General features: G+C 42.2%; 1 protein-coding gene across 1 annotated transcript in view; it reads right to left on the bottom strand.

The window, feature by feature from the left end:
• bmper (BMP binding endothelial regulator) overlaps positions 1 to 11,519 on the bottom strand; it is a 46,230-nt gene that overhangs the window by 8,106 nt on the left and 26,605 nt on the right. Inside the window, exons 6-8 of the mRNA XM_048595605.1 lie at positions 9,643 to 9,725; positions 5,102 to 5,201; positions 1,559 to 1,668 (exon numbers count right to left, since the gene is read on the bottom strand). Of these exons, the coding sequence (XP_048451562.1) occupies positions 1,559 to 1,668; positions 5,102 to 5,201; positions 9,643 to 9,725 (293 nt within the window). The remainder of the gene's footprint in view (positions 1 to 1,558; positions 1,669 to 5,101; positions 5,202 to 9,642; positions 9,726 to 11,519) is intronic.

Below are 11,519 nucleotides of genomic sequence, written 5' to 3'. Positions count from 1 at the left end.
GATCCCACTCCCAGAATCTCCCTCCCTGATCCCACTCCCAGAATCTCCCACCTTGATCCAACTCCCAGAATCTCCCTCACTGATCCCATTCCCAGAATATCCATCCCTGATCCCATTCCTAGAAACTCCCTCCTTGATCCCATTGCCAGAATCTCCGTCCCTGATCCCATTCCCAGAATCTCCTTCCTTGATCCCATTGCCAGAATCTCCCTCCTTGACCCCACTTCCAGAATCTCCCTCCTTGATCTCACTCCCAGAATCGCCCTCCCTGATCCCACTCCCAGAATCTCCGTCCCTGATCCCACTCCCAGAATCTCCCTCCTTGATCCCACTCCCAGAATCTCCCTCCCTGATCCCACGCCCAGAATCTCCCTCCCTGATCCCACGTCCAGAATCTCTATTGTTGATCCCATTGCCAGAATCTCCCTCCCTGATCCCATTGCCAGAATCTCCCTCCCTGATCCCACTCCCATAATCTCCCTCCTTGATCTCACTCCCAGAATCTCCCTTCTTGATCCCACTCCCAGAATCTCCCTTCTTGATCCCACTCCCAGAATCTCCCTCCCTGATCCCACTCCCAGAATCTCTCTCCTTGATCCCACTCCCAGAATCCCTCCCTGATCCCCCTTCCAGAATCTCCCTCCTTGATCCCACTCCCAGAATCTCCGTCCCTGATCCCATTCCCAGAATCTCCCTCCTTGATCCCACTGCCAGAATTTCCTGTGGCTGATTGATCCATGGCATTCCAACTCGATATTGGGATTGAAAGGAGATCCCAGTGGCAATACTGGCTCAACAATGATTCCAAAGGATGTTTCCTGATTGGCTGTTCCTCACTTACTATCCAGCCAGCCCCTCAATGGTGCCAGCTCATGCTGAGGGAGAGTTTCTGAAGCCTCAGCAGCTTCACTGTGATAGGTAGGCCCTGCTGAGGCAGACAGAGATGTGAGGAAAACATTGAAGTATAACGGACAATGCTGTTAGTTCCCAGGAACAGGAGGGCAAACCCCTCTGGATGAGCTATTGAGCCATTTGTGAAACTTTTCCTGCTAGCAGCCCTTTCAAAGGGAGATTGAGTCTCTGGGACCAATGCCCCTCCCCACCATTCCTCTGCTGGAGGCCATTGAGCTGATAGTCTCTACAAAATCACCCCTAATGAGGCCTTCACCACCTTCATTGGCTGTTACCCTCCATGCTACACACAGCTGATCTGAACCCCAGCCCAGCAAATTTCCCCAGGTTTGGAATGCTTTGTACAACCATCCTAATGCGAATTACCCCTATTATCCCAGCTCCTTCAGAATCCAAACACAGCTCCCCTCCCCAACTAAATCCCCACCTCCGACCCTGTCTCCACAGGGTTAGGAAAATTCAGGCATGGGTGTCTCTCCAGGTGTCTCTCTTCCTGTGCTAACTCCTAGTATCAATGCCACTGCCCCCAACTCCAAAATTGCCTCACTTTGGGGCCACATCCAGTTGCACTGATCAGCAGCTGGTTCACTCTCCAGCATGTGGAAGTTAAAATGTCAGTGTTTAGAAATAAGATGTTGACACATACCTCACACACACAAATAGTGCAGTTATCGAGCTGGAATACTGTCCTATGTTCATAAACCTCACTGCGAAACAAGCAGCTCCCAGCTGTAAGGTCAAACACTCGACGCTGACCTGCAAAGAAAGCATCATAAAACAGCTGGGCAATATGGATTAACATTAAATTTCACCTTCCACATCCAAGGAACAGGAAAACAACCAACCATCTAAAAAGATACATTAAACTGGATTACATCAACTGCAACACTGAATCAGGCTATTTAGTCTACTGTTCTATTCAGTACTTATGCTCTAAATACACCTCCTCCCATCTTCTTTTCACCTCTCCCTTTCACAAACATATGAATTAGAAGCAAAACATGGCCATATGGTCCATCAAGCCTGCTACACCATTCATTAAAATCATGGCTGATCTGTTTGTGCTTAAATCCATATTTCTATTTACACTCAACATCCTTTGATTCCCTAGCAAAAACCTCAGTCTTCCTTTAAAATTATCATTGACCCTGCCTCCACTAGATTTCTAAGGTAAAGAGTTCTAAAGTAGTACAAATCTCTGATAGAAAATACATCTCCTCACCTTTGTCATAAAGGGGAGCTAATTTCTACATCATTCCCCCCTATTTCTGGACCTGCTTACAAGTGGAAACATGCTTTCCACATCTACCTTGTCAAGGCAGGATCCTATGTGCTTCAATGAATTCAACCCTCACTCTTCCAAACCCCAGAAGAAACAAGCCGAGTTTATCCAAACATTCCTCATAAGACAGACTGCTCATGTGAGGTATCAATCTGGTAAACCTCCTCTGAACCACCTCCAACATGTTTAGATCCTTCCTTGAATAAGGAAACCAAAACAGTCTTCACAACAGAGGGCTCTTGTGGTGCAGAGGTAGTATCTCCACGTTTGAGCCAGGAGGCCAGCATTCAAGTCCCACCTGTCCCAGAGGTGTTTAATAACATCTCGAACAAATTGATAAGAAATTGTTTATTTTTCAAACATGGACTCACGAATACCCTGTATAAGTGATGCATAGCATTCTTAAATTTCTACTCAATTCCTCTCCTAATAAAGGATAGCATCCCTTTAGTCTTCTTGATTACATGCTGCACCTGTATAGAAACCTTTTGTGATTTGTGCACTAGAGATCCCTCAGAATTCAGCAGACATTCTTTGTTTAGATAATGGTGTTGTTTTACTTTCCCTGTTAAACTTTACATTTCTTACGTTATACACCATCAGTCAGACATTTTTCTCACTCACTCTATCTATCTATCTGTCAGAAACTTCCTTATGTTCTCTTTACAATATACTTTCCAGCTGCCTTCATGTCATCTGCAAATTTAACTGCCATGCCTTTGCTTCCCTCATCTTTTATATGACAACTTGTCAAATGCCTTCTGGAAATCCAAGTACTGTATCCATCTGCAATAAAACCAAAATACCGTCGTGCTGGAAGTCTGAAATAAAATCTGAGAGTGCTGGAAAAACTCAGCATGTAACAGCATCTGTGGAGAAAGAAACAGAGTTAACATTTCAAGTCCCGTATGGTTCTTTAAATTATTGCAGTAAGGTTTCCTTTCAACCACAGCGATGTTACTATCTCAAAAATCTCCAGTAAATTGGTTAAATGCTATTTCCCTTTCTAAAATCATCCCGGCTCTTTCCAATTATCTTGTGTCTTTCTAAGTGCCCAGTTATAATCTTTTTAATGTTTGATTCTAACAATATCCCTACAACAGTTGTCAAAGTAATTGACCTATAGTTTCCTGCCTTCCTCCTTTCTTGAAAGTAGAAGTTATATTTGCAACTTGTCAGTCTGGTGGAAACTCTCCAGAATCTAGCAAACTTTGAAAAATTAATGCCAATGCACCCATGACCTTATTTGCCACTTCTCTGAAGACATTAGGACAATGTCCATCAGGACTTGGGGGCTTGCCCACAGCTCCATCAGTTTTCACAGTAACACTTCCCTAGTAATTGTAATTTCATCAAGTGTCTCTCTTCCTCCCACCTCCTGAGTTTTGGAATTTGAATATTGGATTATTTGAATGCTTTTTGTATGATCTATGGTGAACACAGAAGCAAAATATTTATGTATTTAATTTGTTCATATTAACTTCTATTAACGTCCCATTCTTATCCTCAAGAGAGTAACATTCACCTTGGTTATTTTCTCCTTTCTAAATTTTAATAGAAACTCTTTTTACCCATTTTTACATTTCTAGCTAGCTTCCTCTCATACTCCAATTTCTTTCTACTGCTTAATCTTATAGTCAGTCTCTGCTGTCCTTTACATCATGATCAATCATTTGACATGCCACTCATCTTTGCATAATCATGTGCATTTTCTTTAGGTTTGAAATTTTCCTTAACTTCTTTAGTTAGCTACAAATGATTGATCCTCACCTTAGAATTTTTCCTCAATAGTATGAATATACTTATTCTGAATATTCTGAAATATCCCCTTAAATGTCTGCCATTGTTTCTGTATTGATCTGTCTCTGAGCCTAGCATTCAGGTTCACTTCAGCCAGTTTAGCTTGCATGCCCACATATTTGCCCTTATTTAAGTTTAAAATACTAGGCCGAGACACACTCTTCTCCCTCTCAAACCTGAATATAAAATGCAATCATATTGTTGTCGCTGCCTTTACACTGAGGTAGTTTGCTAATTCTAACACATTACACACTATCAAGTCTAATATAACCTACTTTCTGGTCTGTTCTAGAAGTTGCTGCTCTAAGAAACTCTCTCATTCGGGCTACCATTGCCATCTGATTTTTCCAGTTTATATGTGGATTAAAGTCGTGTGTGTTTATTCCTATCCCTTTATCACAAGCAGTCAACATTCCTCCTTACTTCAGTCTACATTGAGGGTACTGTTAGAGGGCCTGGAGATCACTTCTGCTGGTGACATCTTACAGTATTCCTTATCTCTAACCAAACCAATTCTACACCCTGATCTTCCCAACCAAGGTTTTCTATAATTATTGCATCAATGGCATCTTTGGTTAAACATATATTTCTATTCTTTTCTGTCTCATGTATTTATCTAGTTTTCCCTTAAATGCATCTACACGATTCACCTCAGCCATTTCCTGTGATAAATAGTTCCACATTTTCACAGCTGACTGGCTAAAAGGATTTTTTCTGAATTCACTATTCCATTTATCAGAGGCTGTCTTCTATTGGCGGTCCCTAGCTTTCGTCTCTCTCACAAGTGGAAAGATCTTCTCTGTGTTTACCCTATCGTTCACTTCCATAATTTTAATAACCTCTGTCAGATCCCCCCTCTCCTATTTCCCAGAGAAAACATCCTCAGTTTGTTCAGTCCTTCCTGATGGTTACTGATTAATTCTTCACTCTGTTAATTTGGAAGTACATTTAAAATTAACTTGCCATAATGGCATAAAATTAATTACAATATTATTACAGTTATTAGGTTATACAGGGACCTGGATTTTGCGCTTTTAAAAAACACCTCACGTGTAATTGAATAAAAAGAAATTCTTACAGTGATGCAGGGAAATGGAATCCACTCACCTAAACATCTGGCGCAGCATTTTCCAGGTGGCACATGACTGAGGTGCTGCGGGCAGGAGAGGATGGGACATAGTTCCCGGAAACAGTGCAGTGTGCCACCCTGTATACAATCAGATCACAACCGTCAGTCATTTCATGCAGATAATGTCAGAAATTATTAATGAATGAGACCTTGTAATTACCAGGAAACTGTCAGGTTGACTCAGGGGTTCTCCCTGCAGAGACCAAACTCTATAATCTGAATTGACATGCCAAAGGGACAACATCACTCTAAATCATACAGACTCAGCTCTGGCTCTCTGTATCGCAGTCTTGGAAAGGCTGATGCTTTGTATAAATTGTTACCTTTTGTAATTTGCAGATCTCACAATGAATTAGCCAGAATTGGTCAAACAAGTTGTCAGGACAGTTCATCCCATTTTTCTGTTTTCAGGAACTTGTGTGCAAACTCACACCCAGATTAAGGATTAACTGTTTCCAGTGGCAGGAAGTTCAGTAAGCAGAAGGATACAGGGTTAAGTCCAATTGGGAACAGAAAAGAGGATGACAAAGAGCATCTTTATAAGCAACAAGTTATTATAATCTGGAAAGTGCTGCCTGAAAGGGCAGTGAAAGCAGATTTATTGGAATTTTCACAAAGATACTGAATTAATACTTGAAAGGAAAAGGGTGCTAGGAAAAGAGCAGGGTGATTGGGACCAATTAGATAGCATTAGGACCTGAATGTCTTCCCTCTGTGCTGTAAGGATTAAGCATTTAATATTCTTCCCACACTCCAATTCCTGGGAATTCGAGAATCCTAATACTGTGGGATTGAGGAACACATCATTGGCACAAAATGATATTTGGATTGAAGTAAAGTCCCTTTTATTTGCTTCACACAGATGTTTATATCAACAGGAATGACCTGTTTATTGAATTGAATATATACAGTATGTGTACTGGTGGCAGGTCTCAAGCAGAGAGCTACAAATGGAAAAAACTCCTTTAAGTGTAATAACTCACATTCACCAGGCAGCACCCATTAAAATTTGAAAATGATCCAAGCTGAGCAGGCTATTTTCATCAATGATAGTTGAATGAACTTACTACCCTAATAAATATGTGTGAGCAAAATCTGCTGTTGAGCATCTCAATGAGTTAAAGGGTTAGAGACTCCATAACCGATCAGGAAACTGGCTCTTGCTGATCGATAACCACACAACAGAAACTGCAGAGTTTCTTATCGTTTGCTTCCCTCTGCCCAGAATCACCACACACACCCCCTCCCAATCCCCAAACAGGACGGGGAGGATTAGCATGAATATATGGGAGGGGTTGGGGAAGGAGTCAGATGGATGAGTGGGGAGAAAATTAGAGGAAGAAGCAGTGGGATTATGTGGAAAGTGGTGTGGGCAAAAGTGGTTTGTGCAAGGAATGGGATAGGAGTGAGGGAATGGGAACGTAGAAAGGGTATCAATGATGTGGCAGAAAAGGGATGGGGAAGGTGGTTAGAGGTGGAAAGGCAGCTGAAGGATCAAGCTTTCTGTTTATTGTTTCATATTCTTAACATTCTTGAAGGCAGACAGTAAGTTTATTACAGACAGTGGCAGTTATGACGGTGGTGGGAAGGGGACACACCAGTTGTAAGCCCCATATTCGAGTATTCCACACAAAGAGTTGCATCTTTACTGTGAACTTGCCAGTATCAGTCAGTAATTAGACAGACCCTTTATTCTCAAGGAAAGGCACAAGGGCTGGGTTAACTAAGACTGAATTTGGATATTTGTCTGGGAATGAAAGTATGGAGTGCAGAGCCACAATTACTGTCAGGAACTTGGACAATGTTATTGCTGGTTATCCAGTTCAACCATAGATCACAGTCTCTTTGTTTATAGGGATACAGTAACAGTAAAATGTATATTGTACTTTGCCATGAACGTTAACTTATGATTGTGCAGATTAAGTGAGAGAATGTTGTTGTAACACTACTGAGATCATGATTATATGATACACAGAAGGAACAAAATGTTTCATTTGATATTCTGTTGGCTGACAGTAGAAGTTTCAGATGTTGCAAAATTTCTTCTCAAAGCCATTTGGCTCCAGTGCTGGAGAATTCAAAAGATATCAAGGGAAGTGGGAATACTGTGGGAATATGGCATTGGATAAATGAAAAGCCACGATCTAGAATTGCACGGAGCAGGCTCAAAAGACTGAGTGGTCTGTTCCTGCTCCTATGTTTCTTCCTGTATTCCAGAGGGGAGAAGATGTGAAGGTGAAGATTGAGGGAAAAGGTGGGAACAGGAGTTGATCAAACAAAAAATTACATGATCCAAAATTTCTTATCTTCTGCTGAGGTCATTTGCCTCAAGACAGAGTGAATGTTAGCTGTGAAATCTGGTCACCCTGAAGGTGAACCAGCTCATGTGATGAACAATGTCTTGTTTCAGTAGTTCCTTGGGCCTAGGATTAATGATCGAAAAGTTTCTAGCAGCAATTAAAACTGGCCCAGTCAAAACCCTGCCATATAGGAATGAGGAAATTGACAGTGAAAATCTCACAGGAAAAGTTGATTTATCTCCAAGTCACCTCCCAGAATAACTCCTTAAATCTTGTGCAGTATCTGATTTACAATGAGAACACTGTCCTATCTCTGGTGGGTGTGCATGTATGTCTGCTAATGAGATGATACTTTGTCAAGTGAGTTGAGAGTGACATTATCGTTCTGTGCAGAGACTGCTTGAACTCGAGGGGAGAGAGACTGAGAGCAGCAAATCTTATCTGACTGCAGAAGAAACATTTGGGTCAAATGTTAAGATTCATGAAATCTAATCTGGTGCTTGTAAAGAGAGGAATGCCAGTAATGGTAGTGTGGGAAGCTGTAATGGGGCAGATGCATGGGTTCAAAGTGGCAGTGATTGAAAACATATCATTAGCACAGGTCTAACAGGAACACAACTGGCTTTAACCCCTCAAGGGATCGTGTGGGCAGCATTACACTGAGCAACACTTCATCTTAATGGTGAACAATACAACTGCTCCATGCAATGAACAATATAACCTCTCATCCCAACCTCAGGAGAGAAGCAGCCTGTGATTTCAGCAGCACAGAGAAGGTGAGTTGCTGCAGGAAGCAAGATAGCTCAGTCAATGGAAACAAGACTGAAGGAAGAGTGGTGTTAACAAAGGGGGAACACCATGGGGGGGAATGTAGGCTGGTGAGGTTAGTGACTGTAGGATGAGGGCTACAGCAGAAAGTCAAGTTGGCAAAGCCAAGGCTCCCAGTATGGAGGTGTGAGAACAAGAGGCTGCTGAGGTTAGAGTTCTCAGGGATATGAGTGGAAATGAGGCTGCAATGAGGGATGAAGGGGGCCAGCAAATGGATGAGAGGGATCGAAAGGAAGAAAGGGGAAGGGGGCTGAACAGCTGCAAACAGGAGTGAAGGGCTCCAAACAGGAGTGAAGGTTTGCAAAGTGGAATGAAAGTCTGCACACAGGACTGATGGACTGAAAAGCAGAGTGAGGGGCTGCAAAGGGAGGAAGAGGGAATGAGGAGCTACAAAGGTCAGTGATGGGCTGCAAAGGAAAATGAATACCATTCAACAATATTCAATGAACTGGTAACCAGGAAAACTTGAATTCACTGAAGTAATGGCTTCCTTAGAAATGAATGTGGAGTCTCTAGCTTAAGGCTGCAGAATTTAAGGAGCTACTATATGGGAAAATGTACTGGGTGCAAATGTTATGAATACTGCCAATTGAACAATTTAATGCTGAACAATTTTATTTCGTAAGAATTTCCATTTATGTGTTAATGTATCTCAAACCATTTCACATACTGCAAATCACTTGAGATGCACTGACTGTGTTAGAGAAAGCTATGCAACCATTTAGCTATGGCCGCAGCATGTTAAGGGTGATGGGTTTTTACAAATAAAATGCATGTCAGCTATTCAAAAACAGTTGTTAACTTATGCCTATTCATTGTCTTGTAGCAATTTAAATACTGTGGAGCCAAGGAAACTAATGCTTTCCTTGCGTACTGTGACTTTTGTTTAAAGCAGTAATGACTATTGAAGATATTGATGATTTCTTCTAATTCTGCTTCAGTGAAAGTGCAAATACCCCTTATGTTAACATAAATACGGGAAACAGTGATATTACATAACTGAGTCATCTAGTGCAGGAGTTAATGAGTATGAAAAAGAAGCCTCTAAAAATCATAAGGATGTCACTGTAAAGTCAATAAGTAGCCCAAAAGGAAAGTGTTTTCACCCTTGATCTGTGGGAATGGGTATCAAGGAGAGTGGGCATTGAGATTAATGGGGTTCGCAGTTAATGGTGATTGAGGGGAATAGGGATGCTGGTGAATTGGGATCGAGGCTAATTGTGATCACAGTGTACTAAAACATATGTGTAATGCATATGTCCTGGAAGTGTCAGACTTATTTCTTTTGACACTTTCCTTTTGACTGAAGGTGGCAATTGTTCTAAAGCAGCACCCTGCCCACACTGAGAAACATAGGGCCAGTTAGAAAGAAATGATTTGTCTATACTCACAGTGCAGGAACATTTAATACACCTGCTTCCATCTGGGTAGAAATCTTCACCTTCTCTGTAGTGATGACCAGCAAACTCACACACTGCAACAAACAACAGGTTGGATGTAGCGAGAATGGAGAGAACAGATAGAGTAAATAATTACAAATCCCAGGGCAGTGAGTATCAGTGACTCTAAAACCAGGTAAAGTCTCCCATTCATTCACTGTCTCAAACTCCCTGCTAACCTGGCATTTCATAAAATCAATCAGAAGCTGAGCATTTTTCCAACGGATAGGTAGTCCCTGATAACACACTGACTCGTGTGAACCCCATCCCACTCGCCTGCTCCCCTCACCACACTCATAGACCTTCCTTTTTCCTGCTTGCCAACCCAATCCCATCACACTCCTATCCATCTTCTTCCACTTCATCCAACAATTCCCTCTCCTCCAGTCCACTTCATTCCACTTTCCTGTCCCCACTGCTCTCTATCCACACTCCCTTATCACATCCACTCCACCAGCCTACCCACCATCCATCAGACCCTTCCTAATCCCCTTAGCCCCCAGCCATACCTCCCTCTACACCCATCCTCAGGTCACTGACCCCAGAGGCTGCTGTGCCTTTAACTTAAAGTCAGTCCTGGGCTTGAATCACTAATGATTCTTTGTAAGGATAATGATCAGGCCGAAAGAAAACAGTAAGGAGTTGGATTCTGTTATCAACTGGACTGAACTCTAGGTTGATACAACTCCCCTGGTTAATACCATACAATCATTTACCAGCACCCAAAAGCTCCTTCACATTTTTATGTTTCAACAAACCACTGAGTTTTTAATACCACACAATATTTCAAATTGCAGCTGATTGTATGCAAATGGTTAATGAATCACAATTGGTGCTCGTGCTCATGCTCATGTTTTTCATAAAATCATAGAATCATAGAATTTTATGGTACAGAAGGAGGCCATTTGACCCATCATGTCTGTACTAGCTTGTGAAAGAGCTATCCGGCTAATCGTATTTTCCAGCCCCCTCTCTGTAGCTCCCGAACTTCAAATATAACTTTCAAATATATATCCAAACATTTATACCTCTTTTGAAACCTCCTATGGATTCTACCTCCAACACTCTCCCAGGCAGTGCATTCCAAATCCTAACAACTCTCTGTTGTAAAGAAGTTTCTCCTCATCTCACTCTTAGCTCTCTTGCTGACAACGTTGAAATTGTGACTCCCTAGTTACTGACATACCAAGAAGTACAGTGAGTTCTCAGTCACTCAAAGTGAAACAAATTTTCTCCTGTATCCCAAACCTTCAATGCCATTGAACTAGAAGCTGTGCCATTCAACTAGAAGCTGTGCCATTCAACTAGAAGTGTTGTCAGTGAAGTCAGATGCCTGATCTCTTGTTAGCACAGTACCATCTCCCTAGCTCTCTGCAAGACTCCACACCACAGCTGCAATATGTGTGCTGAACTAGTTAATTCATATTGCTAATTACCAACAGCTCTGAATCATTACTCAATGAAAGAAACAGAAAGGAGAAGATGGAGGAAGTGGGAGAAGATTGAAGGAAGAATGGGTCAGAATGGTACAGTGTGTAGAGTGGGAGATGGAGACAGGGAGAGGGAGGGAAGGGGAAGAGACCGGGCAGAGGAGGTGGTTTGCTCACTCACAAGGAGAAGTAACGAGGATCTTCCCCAGTGTAGATTTGGAATTACAAAGGCCCTTTGGATGAGGGGTGACTGGTGGCGAGCACCCAGTATTGTGTGTTATAACCTGCTTGGTCCAGACACAACACCAAACATCCAGATCACTATCTGGCCTCACTGAGGCCATGGCAGGCTGGGAAGAGAGAGAGTGTGTGTGTGTGTGTGTGTGTGTGTGTGTGTGT

This window comes from Rhincodon typus, chromosome 4, assembly GCF_021869965.1.
Source record: "Rhincodon typus isolate 14 chromosome 4, sRhiTyp1.1, whole genome shotgun sequence".
Lineage (NCBI taxonomy): Eukaryota > Metazoa > Chordata > Chondrichthyes > Orectolobiformes > Rhincodontidae > Rhincodon > Rhincodon typus.
This window is presented reverse-complemented; position numbering and strand designations above follow the sequence as displayed.